Source organism: Pipistrellus kuhlii, unplaced genomic scaffold (genome assembly GCF_014108245.1).
Source record: "Pipistrellus kuhlii isolate mPipKuh1 unplaced genomic scaffold, mPipKuh1.p scaffold_m20_p_8, whole genome shotgun sequence".
NCBI classification, from domain to species: domain Eukaryota; kingdom Metazoa; phylum Chordata; class Mammalia; order Chiroptera; family Vespertilionidae; genus Pipistrellus; species Pipistrellus kuhlii.
In genome coordinates this window covers 52,983,626-52,998,077 of record NW_023425584.1, presented here as the reverse complement: position 1 = coordinate 52,998,077, position 14,452 = coordinate 52,983,626, and the positions used below count along the sequence as shown (strand labels likewise).

Sequence of the window (14,452 nt, the reverse complement as noted above, 5' to 3'; positions counted from 1 at the left end):
ACATTAATTGTAGGAAACTTTGTCCAATTCATGGGAGACCTCAGTGGGCAATGTTGAGTGATGGAAAGAAAACTGGAGTTAAGTTCTGGCTCTGATAATTTGCATAGTCACAAAACATCTCAACCTCTGTGCCTAATTTTTCACACCTGAAATGTAGTTAGATGTTTAAGGGTTCAGCCCAGTAACTTCTATGTTCCTTTGCAGTGCTGTTAGTGTCCATCAAGTCTGGCCCTGGGACTTGCTTCCATCTCTACCTCACCCATGGCCAAGGGGTAAAGCAACAGGCTGCCTTGGAGGCATTACACATCTGGCTAGAAGACCCGTATCCAGGACTCTAATTGTTTCTTGTTGCTTAATTTTGTGGAATGGAGAAGAGGTTTTTTGTTTAATGTTGCACAGAACACTTTTTGCATAATCAAGGTAAGCTTCAAGATGTAGATAACATAGGCCATATCAGTCTGAAAAAAGATCCATATAAAGTTTTAATTTCAAATATAGAGGACAGCATGTAAAATTGATTTTATTTAACATTCAGGTATATATACACCAAATATAAAACCAGTTGAACTAATAGGTTTAGGTTGGATAAAACCTTCTCAATAGAGCTTATAAAACAGAAAATTGGCAACTATCATTTCTTATATGCTTCTCACCTATAATAAGAGTTTGTCCTTGGTATGTGATATTACAGGAAAACATTTTTTCTATTTGACAGTAGTCTTATGAAATGGAAAATAGAAAAATAAGAAATATATCCATATTCTGAAAAGCTAAGTTTTTAAATTACAAACTCTTATATATTTGCTTGTCCTTAGAACTATATCTGGCAGAACATATATCTGGAATATCCAGTATACACACTGCCACCATATTTATTTTTCAGGAACCAACTTTCCGATGTAAATGACACATGACTCTTCTCTGATACCCCACCAAGAGTTATTCAAACATAAGGATTTGGCTGAAGTCTTTTGACACTTTCTCGACATGTTTGCTCTCCACCCTCACAATTACAGGCCTTTATTTGAAAGACTTAGGACCACAGCTAGTATCCTAATAGGTGCTTTTGTCCTGTCTTGCCTCATGCCCCCATCTTTCCTTCATACTTTTGGGAGTTACTTTTCTGAACCCCAGATCTCCATTGCCTTTCATAAAGTCCACATTTTTTTGGTCTACACACAAGACTTCTACCACCTGGTTACTTTTTTCTTTTCCCACATCTCTCATCAGCCTTGCTCTGCTCTAGCCTCTGAACCACTTGCGTTTGCCCAAATGTGCCTGCAGTTTCATGCTTTCAGTCCAGTCAACTTTTATGCATACATCCTTAAAACAATAGCAGAGTACCTCACACTTATGTGCCAGGCATGCTGTGGACAGTTTTCATGCATTTTCTCATATGTAAAATGTTCTGCCAAATCTATGTCTTGAAAAACACCTGTTTTTCATCTCAATACACAATCCCTATAATTTTGGCCTTATAGTTAAAACTAAACACTTCTTTTTCTGTGCCTTCAGTCAGCTCTACTGTGTCATCTATACCCATGTGACCATTAACTTTAAAGAAAAGATACATGTCTCACTGACCTTTTCATCCCTAACACCTGCACAATACCGACTCAAGCATTATTTCATCTTAGTCCCAGTAGTCCTATTTGTCCTTCATATGGATATGGCAAGGAACAAAATAAGCAATAAGAAGCTACTTGATTACCATTTCATAAATGAAAAGTTTAGAAATGCATAGGCTCATATATGGCAGGATCACAAGGATCAACCTTAACTGGTGATGCCGTCTTGAAATTCATTACAAGACACATTAATAGTGCAGTATTTCTTCCCCCACAACCACAATCAGGGAGATTTGCATCTTTCTCTACCTAGTTAAGCAACTAATCAAGCTGAGCCAACAAAACAAAAACTCTCCTTTTCTCTGAAGTTCAACAAAGTCTAGTGTTTCGGAACATTTAGTAAATAAAACCTCCCTCCAGATCCCTCTTCTCCTAAGTAGTGAAACAACACATCAGTGATAAGATCACCTCTTATATTTCTCACCTTAATGCTAGCATTGCCTCCTTCAGAGAGATTTATTTGACAATTTAATGTCTTCTTCTCGTGTTCCCATAGCACTGTATACACTTTAATATGGTTAGAATGATTCAATCTAGACCATGAAATTGAAACAGGTCAGTCCCTGGCGTATAGTGAGCACTCAAGTGAAAGATGAATTGACTCTTGCTTTAAGGATATGAAGTGAGTCAAGACTAATTATGTTCATTCCAACCTTAAGTACTTCCCTTGGTATCTAATCAGGGATCATTATCTTTGAACACAGATTTAACATCAGACAGTAGCTTTTGTGACTTGGTTGCTTTTATGCATACATGAAATAACTTAAGTGGTCAGAACATGCCCATGGAACAACTTTATTGTGTAGTATTGCCATTTCATGTTTTAATTATTTAAAATATTTAAATGATTAAACACAAAATTAAACTCCAACTGGATTTATTGTGGGTAAATTAGTGGTGATAAAATATCAGTTACTAAAATCTGCTCTTAAATTTGGTCTGGTTGGATTATTGAGTGACTTAGCCCATGTCCTCATACCACTCATTATGTGACTTATTTTGTGATTCTTGGTAGTTTATGAAGTAACTAATACTTGAAATACAAGTATAGCTTTTGGCTTAATTTTAGAATTTGTTAATTTTGGTTAAAGTACTTGAATGCTTGCTTTAACATCACTACATCTCAATTCAAATATTAAAACAGCCTTGGTATAATCAATTTACATGTTTGGCAGTACTAAGACACAAATTATCCCTAACAGTTATTCCCTTGGGTCCTACTTGTTTGGGGCTTATATGCTGCTATGGCATTCTTCTTTTAAGGATGCAAGCTATGCTTGGCAATGAAATTGGGGTGGGGGAAGAAAAAAAAAAGGTCTAGAAAGCAAGCTGAGGGCTTTTAAAAATTATAAAGTACATTAGTAAGTACTCTAAAAGCTAAACCATCCAAAGTAATATATGCAAGTTACACCACAGGCAAAGGTATAAGAAAATGGACTAAATTAGTTGTAATATTCACCTCTACACATGCTCCATAGTAACCACAATGGTATGATAATAAATAAGTCAAAAACATACTTAATTTCATCAGTTTGCATGTACGTGGATATCTGCATATTTAATTGGTACATATACATTCCAAGTATCCAAATTATTGCAGTCCTATATCCATTTACCTCTTAGAGTCCTTTAAAGTGATCACAGTGACACGTCAAAGGTGGAGGGGGAAGAATGCTAGGCTTCCTATTAAGTAAAGCTATATCAAATTGTTCAACTGATGCTACAGAAGCTATTTCTGCAGGAAAACACAGATTTCCATAGTTCTAGTCAGTTATTTTATCAATAAACCTTAATTTTGCTAATATGGTTTCAGGTAATGAAATATTCTTGACTCATTGGTAATTATAATATGTAAAAGATTGAGAATTTCTTTTTAGGCCAATCATCAAGCATGTTTTCATCTGAACAAGGGAAATTCTTTCAGTTTAATATAAGTTTTTCAATGAATAAATTTACAATAAAGTTGAGGACCTCATTCAATAAGTCTTCTGATCTTCAGATTCTGGCCTATTGGAGAAGAACAGTGATTACAGGAGAAAGAGAAAAAAACTATCTCCTGTAGCCATCATCTTAGAGGCTGGTTTTCTTGTAATGATGAAGTCTATCAAAGTTGTCAGGTTTCCAAGATTTGCACAGAGCTTCGAAATGGAACTGCCTGCGGAAGATTCAGAAAGCCTCGCTCTTGGGCTTACACAGTAAGCACTTGGTGTGATTCTTAATCACATTTTATCCAGAACACAGTGTTTCAGGTCACATTTTTCTGGACCATGCTTACACTGATTTGTGCTCTCTCTATATAAACATATTTACACACAGAATACACACACTGACATGAGGATGAGACGTTAGCCAGCCATCCATAAGCAGAATGGAAGAAGGATAGCTGGAAGAGTAGTATATGATGCCATGCCCAGGCAGGTGATGGCCGCCAATCCCAAGAGTGCCGAAGCAAGAACACTTCTCTGATCACGAATAATTATCTTCAAATTCTCACAAAACTAGAAAATAAAATTTAAGAACGTCAGAAAAGGTGGCTAAGCCTAAGAAGAATCATATATACAAAATAATAAAGCACAATTTCCTAGGCTATTTTCTGTCTACCAAAGAAACTAGAATTTCTATTACAACTTAGGAAAGAAGTTAGATGTTGAGAGGTCAGTTTTTTATTCCACGAACTGTAACAGCCTGCTGAAATAACACCTCTGGCAAATAGGTTACCAATATAAACACAGAATTTTTATTGAAAACTATAGAGAATGGAATCCCATAAAAGTTCACGATTAAATGTTAAAAGCATTAAACTGTTTATCAATAACAATATATTCTAAAACTACCCTGTTTCCCCGAAAATAAGACAGTGTCTTATATTAATTTTTCTCCCAAAGTTGTGCTAGGTTTTATTTTCAGGGGATGTCTTATCTTTCCATGTGCTAGTTCTTATTTTCGGAGGATGTCTTATTTTCGGGGAAACACGGTAGATGAGCAAAGAGATCTCTAATCTCAAATAATAAATTGTCCATTATTATTGATGAATTCAATGAACCATTCTAAAATTTGGTGATATAATAACTTTTAAGTTTCTAACTGGAAATTAAGAGACAACTTTGCAATTCTCATGTTAACCTGGTAATAGTTTTATATATGGAGAATTCAAAAAATGAGATTCAGAACCATGTAATTCTTTATTGTTTCTGGAAAGTAGAAATCGGTCCTCCTTCAGCATTAATGACCTAGTTCTCACAGAGCACGTCCAACAAGCAGTTCTGAGAACTGGAAAAATTGGGATGGGGATTTCTTCCCCCTGGGAAGTCTATTCTGTGGCCAGATTATTAGACCATTCAACTTGAAGACAAAAACTCAAGTTTCACAAGAGGTGCTATGCAGCAACAGCAATTAAAACCCTTCTCTACTTCTGTAAAACCCTACAAAGTTTCCAAAGATGAAAAACTACTCCAACTACTTATGTATGCAGATTAAATATTTACTCCTTTAAAAAAGTACTTACTGTGTTGTTTTTTTGTAGAAATATATAATACAGAACTATATGTATGCCATCAAAGGGTAACTCCTTAATACCCAATAGAAATACTATTTTCCTTGGAGAAATAATTTGCTTGGATCCTAAGTAAATCTGATGTGTTTTCTTTTGAGTACTTTGGAGCCCCTGTTTGTAAATGTGGTGAAGTTCATTTCTAAACAGGCCTAGAGCTGTGATTCTTGAAAAAAAGCATTCCTACAAAAGCATTCCTAGATTGAGTCTTTGTGCCTTCATAAATAACCACAAGGAGTTTGAAGCATCCATATATATAAAAGTATAATACTTTCATGCTCTGCCACAGAGGAAAGATTCTCCCACATGGGTTAAAAAAAAAATAATCAAAATATGGAGCAATAAAAATATTGGTTATATAGACTCAGATTCTTTTGGTCCAAAAAATATATAAATGTGAAGAGTCAACCCTGAAGGTCATTTTGCGATTATATAGGCTTCTGTTGTTAAGCTTGAACATTAACACTAATTTAACAACTTAGGGGCAGGCTGAGAAAGCTAATTGCAAATGACATTGCAGGCATTTTTTTTTTTTAATTTTTAAAATTTAAGAGATTTGGTGAAAGGAATTACAAATTCATGTGCATACCCCCCTTTGGATTTGTGGCTAATTTAACCATCTTAAATTCTGATATTGTTTTTGTTCGTTTTACTTCACACATTAAAATTGCCTTCCAACAGCCAATGGCGCTTCTTGAAAACCCACCTTTGGATCTAATGGGTAAAAGATGGTTAACAATAAGGGAGTCTAAATAGGGATTAAAGCCAACATAAAAACTTCAAAATACCCTGAAAAAGACACGTCTAAAGCCCACACAGGGGTAAGAGATATACCAGGGAGGTCTTCTTAACTGGGTAGTTTGTTAGTTTATATTAAGCAAGGGGAATTCACTCTGCAGTAACTTACAGAGGGAGAATGCTGCGAGCTTCCTTAGTGTAAATGCACAGCACCATGTACACAGTGTTATGGATTAAATATAAACTCTGGACACCTTCCTGCCAATTGAAATTCTTGGAAAAAGTTGCGAGCGCTCGACGGACTTTGTCATTTCAACTAGGCTGGGTGGACACCCTGATGGCTTCTGTAGCAATAACCGGGCGGCTCTCCCATAGCGGGCAGCGGTGCTGCACTGCCATACTCCACTGCGCCTTGTGAGATGTCCTGCAAGACACATCGCCATGCACTTACATTGTCTCCCTTAGGAAACACCAGAGCCTTTGTTCCTCTAAGCTCAATGCCTGGTCCCCGGGAGAGAAATGGTCAGGAAGGGATGGGAGTGGGGGCGGCCCCGCCCAGCCCACCGGTGAGTCACCACCAGCTGTACCTTGTCTGCCTGGGGGCTGACCCCGGCGCCGAATCTGCAGTAAGTCACAAAGTGCTCGCAGTTGTTCCACAGCAGGCTGTAGGGGGTGATGCCCAGCAGCTTCTCTGCTCTCTGAGCCACCTCTTCGTTGGGCAAGGCCTTCCTCTGGAGGGACTTATCCAGGTGATTGACCAGGATCTCCGCCCCGTAGGCGAAGTCGTCCACGGTGTCCACGCGGATGCTCGCCACCCTGCCGATGACGCCCAGGAGGAGACGCTTGTTGGAGACCACCTTCTGCGTGAGCCTCTTGTCCTTGGTCAGAGCCAGGAGGATGTCGGGCATCATGTGGGCGACACGGTTGTCGCCCAGGTAGATGCCATAATGGGTCAGGTGGGTCCGGGGCACCTCCAGGACGTCGCCGCGGCGGAAGGAGCTGAGCTCCTGGGAACTGCTCCTTGCCTTGTCTTCCCCCGGGGCGTCCGGACTGAAGAGCTTGAAGTTGGAGATGAGGAGCAATTTCTCCAACAGGAGGGACACCGCCTCTAGCATTGGGTTCTTCATCCTGCAGCGAGATGAAGAGTCTTGGGGCAGGGGACTGCCGTCGCCCAGGCGAGGTGAGCAGGCGAGACCAGGGCGCCGCGCTGCAAACTCACCTGCGGCCGGTGGACCACTGCCGCGGGGGAAGGCGACAGTGACAGCCGAGGGGGCAGGGGGAGGCGAAAGGAAAGGGGGAGACGCCCAGGGGGAGCACTGCTCTGGGGCTCAGGCGGGTGAGGAACTTTGGGGACAGTGAGACCAGCGCTGCGAGCAGCGAGCACAGAGCGCACCCGGACTCCGCGGCGGGCGTGCCGGGCGCGGGCGGCGCGCCAATCAGCACCGACCGCAGCCCGCAGTCCTTTTATCGCCGACCAGGGGGCGGGGCGAATGCCGTCACAGACCCGGCGAGAGCGCTGATTGGGCGCCGGTGGCCAGCGCCGCTGGGAGTGGGGCGCGTGGGACCCTAATTCTTTCCAAGCGGGCAGGCCGCCTCGGGATTCCGGGCTTTTGCACTTAGGCTCCCTCTCGCACTCACGACCCGAGTATTTCGGCTTTTACGCGGGCGTTTTTGGACTGTAAAGGCGCAGGCGTGGCCACGCGACAAGGTCTACACCCGTCCGGGTACTTAGGAAAGGTTTTCGGTGGAGGGTCCCTTCGGGCGATATTTTTATCTTCCCAACGGGTTGGGTACCCCGAAACTTCGGTGAAGTGTTTGCATGGACTCCACGAAATGTGCGCGCCTCGAAAGCCTGCGCATTCCTTCCTACACTCCGTAGAACCCTAGTCCCTCCCGCCCGCCACGAGCCTCCTCACCTTTAAATGCCGGCGGCCGGGGTGGCGACCAGCGCGTCCAGGCACCGCGCGCCCCGATCGGAACGCCAGGCGCCTCCGCGCTCCGAGGCGCCCGTGACAGTTGAGCGCGCGGCTCCAACGGTCCGTGTGTAAAACGGCGAAGCCCCTAACGTTTTCCTGGAGAGCAGGGGTCACGCCAAGTTTATTCCTCCGGCTGCAAGGTTGCAGAGACCTAGCTTCGGTTCACACGCTCCAACTTTGCCGCTTTCTTTCCCAGCGCAGCCGTCCAGAGGGGGCCCAGGGAGGACGAGGCGCTGAGCTCCTTGCTGAGCGCCCGCCGGGTGACCCAGGTGCTTGGGGCGAGTGGACCCGGAGCAGCGGTCCCCGGACGCCAGAGCAGGGGTCCCCACTCTGCGCAGAGTTCCATGCCAGCGACTTTCAACCTTCATCTCATGGCAACTATAAACTATTTACTAAAATTCTGCAACATACCACAAAATTTTTTTGCCCATCTGACAAAAAAGGTATACTTTTTATTCATTCACACTGGACAGCTATTGTTGTGTTTCATTTTTTTTTCATTTGACAACCTAAGAGAAAATAAGTCAATGCCCTTGACTAAATAGTTAGGTATTGCATATTTTTAAAGCACGGAATAATCAATGCAAAAACATCCATGTCAGAAGTTTTGATAAAAATTCACAATTTACCCAGTGTTTAAAAAAATAAAAATTACATATATGTGTACATACGTATATATAATGTGTATATTATATAGTAAAGTATACACATTGTTTTTCTTCACTGGTACAGAGAGATGGACACTCACTCTGCCAGCTCATGAATCATGGCAGAACAGACATGTGCTGAGTGTGGTTATCATATAGGAGACATTGTGAAGGTACTGTAAGCAAAATCATCATGTTCTATATTATAACCGAGGTCCAGGGAACCAAGTATGAACATAAGGCCAAGAACATCTGTACAGGATTTCATTAACCTCAGTGTTTGAGTGACCGGTCTGTACACTAATGCAGCAGGACCTATTCCAAGCCCATTGAGAGCTAAACAATGGCTTTGGATTTCAGGTCCCCGAGTTTCACCCTCCATTTTGTTTTTCCTGCAAAGAGCTGATGTACACAACACCCTGTTCTAAGCTCCACCATGCTTTCCAAGAAATAAGCAGCACCAGGAATTATATCTCGTTCATCCTTGCTCCGGCTACGCTGGTGGGCAGCAAAGCCTCTTGTCTGCTTTGACCTTCCATTCACAAGTATCCCCATTTCCAGCCATGGGTCCCCACAACTTCACATTTGATTTGAAGAATTCCCCCTGAACCTTTTTCCACAACAGAATGACACAAGTGTCCATACTGTTTCTGATGGAGTGGCTGTGGGAGAATCAAAGAAAATGCTAATATATTGTACCCCCGCTGGTTGGAAGTTATCTTCATTTCTGTTTGAACTGGGCTGTTTAGAAAAATGTTAATGCCTTAAAATTCTGGGAAATTTATAGTGTGGCTCTGGGGTGAATTCTGTGGTTTGAAAACATTTTATACTGATTCCCACGTGTTATTTTAATGTTGCAACTAAGTACTCATTGAAATAAGAGTGTGGGTATTCTCCTTGAAAGGTATGTTTGATTAAGTGATATTTCATGTTTTAAAAAGTCTTGCTTCACACCGACATACCCCTTGATGCACAGGTGGAAAATCTCTGCATTTTGCAAATACCTAAATTCAGACTGAGGCCACAATGGAGAACCCCGCTAGGCTCAACTAAACCTCTCAGTATGGAGCTAATTTGATTCATCAGCCAGCAAATCCTCCTCTCTCCTGGGGAGGGGGCTCGCTGCGGTGGATGGACTGAGGGCCGCTCATCTTACCTGGAACTGCTGGGAGGAGGCCCGGTCTTGGCTCCCACCCCAGCTCTGCCATCAGCGCTGGGTCCCAGTCGTCTGCTTGCCGGTGACTTTTGTTCATTTCAAAAATGATCCTGAATCACTTTATAATCCCAGCAAAGAGAAGAAATTCCATTTCCCACAATGAATCGAAAGAAAACGGTGGAAGAAGGAGAGAGAGGCAGTGGACGTGTACATTTAAAACAACCTTTTTTCTTTCTTTTTTTTTTTTTTGGCCCAGTATTCCCCCTACATTTAAAAAATAAATAAACTGTGGAGTTGCTGAAACAAACCAAACCCCTCTGCACCGGGTTGCTTGCCAGCTTGCAGCAGCACACCAGCTCCGCTGCAGGATTGAAATCTGAGTGCATTTTTACAGGTCTGATCAAGACCCCGCGGACATGGTGCTGCGGACCCCAGGTCGGGCTCTTGGACTCTGGACAGGACAGTGGCTCCAGCTCCGAGAACGCACCAAGATCTGGAGCCCTTTAAGGTCAAGAGCCAAATGGGCCAGGGAGATTAAAAAATAAAACAAAACTGACTTGGTAATTAGCGATTTCCGTCTCTGGGGGTCACTAACTGGTAACACTATCTCGGGAATTTGCGGAGACTGAAGCATAGAGAACTAATGCCTCATGGCTCCATAGAGGGCTCTTTGGGGACAAAAGTATTCTAAGGACAGATCACTGGAAGACCCTCAATAGCCGCATCCCTAGGGCCCTTTGGTGAGAGGTAAGGTGATTTGCCTTTCATTTTTCTTTTTTCCCCGGTGGGGTTCATGTTGTTGCTGGAGCCTCTGCCTTAAGGGAGTCCCTTAAAGAAAAAAAGGAGATGAGGTCAGTAGATGAGGCATGAATCCGTGTAGGTTGCTCAAGATAGAGGCGTTCTGCTTCTTTGGAAATGAATCAGCATGGGGAGTGTTCATAGTTTCTTGAAAGTTATTTTTGTCTTTGATGATTCCCAATTATTTTTAAGTCAAAATGTTATGCCATTAATTTTTATTTTTTTTTTCAATGAAGTTGCCCGCAAGCAGCCACTTCCCCCACCGCCTGCCTAGAATTCAATTCGGGCAACTGGAAGGAGGTAGCAGGGCGTGGATTGTCTTCTTAAGCAGGGAGGAATTAGTGAGGATTAGGCTACCTTTCAATTGAAAATGCAGCCTCAAAGGAGCTCTTATGGCTCAACTGATTGTCCTCTCCTTCCCTGTTCTTCAACAATCAGTGTAACCTTGCAAAAGGCAAATGCTCAACGTTCTGAGTCCAATATTTCTTTTTTTTAAATTTTTATTAAATTATTATCTGTGTACATATTTTAACATTGCCCCCCATACATACCCTCCCTCCCCAGAGTTTTGTGTCCATTGGTTGTACTTATATGCATGTATACAAGTCTTTAGGTTGATCTATTATCTCCCCCAGATCTCCCTACCTTACCTGCTATAATTTGACAGTCTACTTGTTGCTTTACTGTCTCTATATCTATCTTTTGGTTCATCAGTTTATAATGTTCTTTATTATCCATAAATGAGTGAGGTCATGTGGTGCTTCTCTTTTATTGAGAATCCGATATTTCTATGGCCGAGGGTCAGGTTTTGATGGCTAAATACATTTACACGCTAAGAGGCTCCCACTTGCATTAATACCTTCCAGCTTGCATGGACTTTAAGTCTATGCGAAGACAACAGCTGTTAGAAGGAAGTGCCTAAGAGAAATCTAACCTTAGGAAGTTCTTCTTCCTAAACCAGAGCTGGGCCACTGGGAAAAGGAGAATCCTCCTGGTTGCTAAAAAAGACCTCTTATTTCCCAGACTGTACGAAGGGCCTTGTTCAAGTTTCAAGGTGCAAACGTCTTAAATGCACAAGAATGGGTCTCCAGGTCTGGTGATTCTAAAAGACCAGAGGCTTTCCTGATCAACACATACCCTGCTCTGAAAAGCAGACTCTCACCTGAACTACTGCTGCTCTGGAGCCCTGTGGAAAAACAGGGGCAGCAGCCACATCCTGATAAGAACAGATATACACTTGATCTTAGCCAAAAGGCCTAGAGGCGATGCAGCAGCAACTTCCTAACCTGAGCTTCAGGCCCTGGCCCTGGGCCCTCCCAGCTGCGGGTCTCAGGCCCAGGTCCATTTTGAACTGCACAGGCCAAGACTCTGCTGGGTCTCTGCGGTAAGCAGGTTGAAATTGGGGCTCACAAAACCCACTTAACTTCCAGGCTTCACCATCGCTGAGGCAGGGGGGTGGTAAAAGTGTTTCCGGGAGAAAGAGGTCTCTGCTCACAGGGACACGCTGCAGAGTCCAGCAGAAGGCTGGAAGGCTAATGGATTTCCCACCAACAGACGTTTTACCTCTGCATCCTGCCTCCCCGTCTTCGGAGAAGGCTTTGAAATGGAGGATATATGATCACAATATTGTGTGCTTCCTGTGTGTTTGCTAGGCACTGAACAACTATTTTCTCACTTGATCCTCATAACTCTGTAAAGTATCTCCTCCATTCTACATGGAAAGAAAACGAGGCTTATAACTTTGTTTTTGCCCCCGTGTTAGTGTAGATCAGGACATGGCCACAGGTTTCCGGTCCGAGGTCCATCATCATGGGGGGACGCCTGACCTTCCATCAGCTCAGACACGGCATCCGTTCGTTTACTGAGTACCTGCTACATGCCAGGTGCTGTGCCCAACCCTGGAAGTTCAAACTTGCATCCCACACTTTTTAATTTATACTTCATTTTCCTGCTTCTCAAATACCCTTGGGTCCAGCTTCTAACATCAGTTATTTTACTCTGATAGAAAGGTCTGGTTAATATCTTTTTTGGTCAATAGTATGCCCTCACCAGGAAGTTCCCAGAATTTGATCAGCCAGTAGTCCTACTTTGTCCTTAGACTTTAGGAATCTGGGACACTTCAACGTACTGCCCAAGGGCACAAAGTCAGAAGCAAAACCAGGGCTGTGTCCCAGACTTCTTACTTACCTGTTAGACCTTCTTTCCCCTGAGTCCTAAGCCTGGCACATTTGATTTCCTAAACTTATGTTTTTAAAGCACTGTCCTCCCTTAAGATGCTTTTGTTGTTGTTGTTGTTCTTAATTCATGTTTAGATTATTAAATCATTGAGCACATAAATAATGATAATTTTAACAGTAGTTTCCCTTCTGTTTTGTTTACGTATACTAGAGTCTGGCCCCAGGAACAGAGGCCCAAACTAGCTAGCTCTAAGGAGGTAAGGGAAAGACTTTGTGAACTTCCCTCAGGAAACAGGGAAAAGAGCAGACTCCTTTTCCTGCAGCCTCCTAGCTTGGTGCTGCCTGGAATGCTAGGCTAACAGGAATCCATTACCTCCTGGGAGGAAGATTTCCCCAGCTTCCTGGTTGGCTGGCACCTCTTTTTGAGAGCTTCAATCCTGCCCATTGTCTTTGGAAAGATTAAAGGCTGCAATTCCAGCAGGACAGGAATCAGTTAGGGCATCTCCCCCCCACCCCCCCCCCCCCCCAAAAAAAATACAGAAAACAAATAAACAAAAACCCCAGTAAAATAAGAACACTGGGCAAAACAAAAAATTATATTTTCATAATATGAAAAATGACCAGAATGAATATAGTTTACTATAACTTATTTGTTAATTAAGGCAGCAGTAATATAAAGGAGGCAGAGATTCTGTAAGCAGTAGAGAGCCACTAGAGGTTTTCCAGAAAAGGAAAATTAGATGATCCAAGGTAGCTCGGAGGCAGGGTAGAGAATGGATAGGTGGGAGAAAGGAGAGAAACCAGAAGCAGAGACCAATTAAAAGGCCACTCAGTCCAGGTAAGAGATAAGAAAAGGAGCTGGACTAACCAATGGGAAATGAGATGGAGGGGCATGGGAAGAAGTTAAAAAATATTTCTGGAGACACACTGGCAAGATGTGGTGGCCTGGAGGTATGGTGGTGGTAAGAGTGGTAAGAGGAGTAACGAGGGGCCAGGGATGACTCTGAAGTTCCCTGCTGCACAACCAGCAAAGCTCTTCACTGAGAGAAGGAAGGTAGGAGTAGGAATAGGTTTATGGGAGGAAGACAAGGAATTCAATTTTTGGATATGTTGAGTACCAGCAGTCTATGGCTTTTCAAAGTGGGGATGCTGCTGGCAGAAATAAGATTCTTGCAGTGTTATGAAGAAAAGCACTTCCAGGGACCCATAAGAGAGGATATTTATTCAGAAAGCAGAATTAAAGGAGTTCCCCAATGTCTCATCTCTCCATGGAAAATCAGGGCCAGAAAGAGAGTCAATGTCCAGAGAGCCTGTGCCATGTTAAAACTTAGTTCCATCCAGCATCCAGCTAGCTTAGCTGTGCTCCCACCTGCCAGAGGTTGCTATGCTGCAGTATCCAGGTTCCCACTGGAGCCTGAATCTGGAGTCTGCCCAGCCAGTGGCCACTGCAGCTGCTAAGGCCACATAACTAGTATGGTGAGAAGGCACTAACGCAGGTGGTGAGAGAAGGCATTAACACAGGTGGTGAGAGGGGAGCTTTGTTCTCCTGGGGTTTTAAGAAGGAGCTTTTTCAAAATAACCAATTAACTTCCTAAGATTTCAAGAACTTGCATTGGGCTTGCATCCCCTAGCCAAGGATCATTTTCCCAGGTTATACTGATAGGCCTCTATGGCCCAGCACTTCTCCTTGTGCCATTTTGACTTCTACTGTGCCTGTCCTCTCCCCTCCTCCCCCAATACACACACACACACACACACACACACACACACACACACTCAGCA

The 14,452-nt window shown here is 43.1% G+C and overlaps 1 protein-coding gene and 1 non-coding gene across 4 annotated transcripts; both read right to left on the bottom strand.

The window, feature by feature from the left end:
- Nucleotides 1-847: 847 nt before the first annotated feature.
- Nucleotides 848-7,271, bottom strand: LRAT (lecithin retinol acyltransferase). Of its 3 annotated transcripts, none has more exons than XM_036424114.2 (3): nucleotides 7,136-7,268; nucleotides 6,504-7,044; nucleotides 848-4,126 (listed from the first exon to the last, which is right to left on the bottom strand). In XM_036424114.2, exons 2-3 carry the CDS (start codon nucleotides 7,041-7,043, stop codon nucleotides 3,974-3,976), a joined length of 693 nt encoding a protein of 230 aa, XP_036280007.1. In that variant the 5' UTR covers nucleotide 7,044; nucleotides 7,136-7,268; the 3' UTR covers nucleotides 848-3,973. The 3 variants fall into 3 exon arrangements, 1 of the variants encoding a protein (XP_036280007.1); XR_004985653.2 differs by adding an exon at nucleotides 6,171-6,340 and having other exon boundaries at nucleotides 4,011-4,126; nucleotides 6,504-7,271; XR_004985654.2 differs by adding an exon at nucleotides 6,086-6,340 and having other exon boundaries at nucleotides 4,014-4,126; nucleotides 6,504-7,271.
- Nucleotides 7,272-11,571: 4,300 nt separating this feature from the next.
- LOC118711996 lies at nucleotides 11,572-11,760 on the bottom strand. The gene has a single exon (XR_004985926.1). It is a non-coding gene; the product is annotated as a U2 spliceosomal RNA (small nuclear RNA).
- Between the last annotated feature and the right edge of the window lie 2,692 nt (nucleotides 11,761-14,452).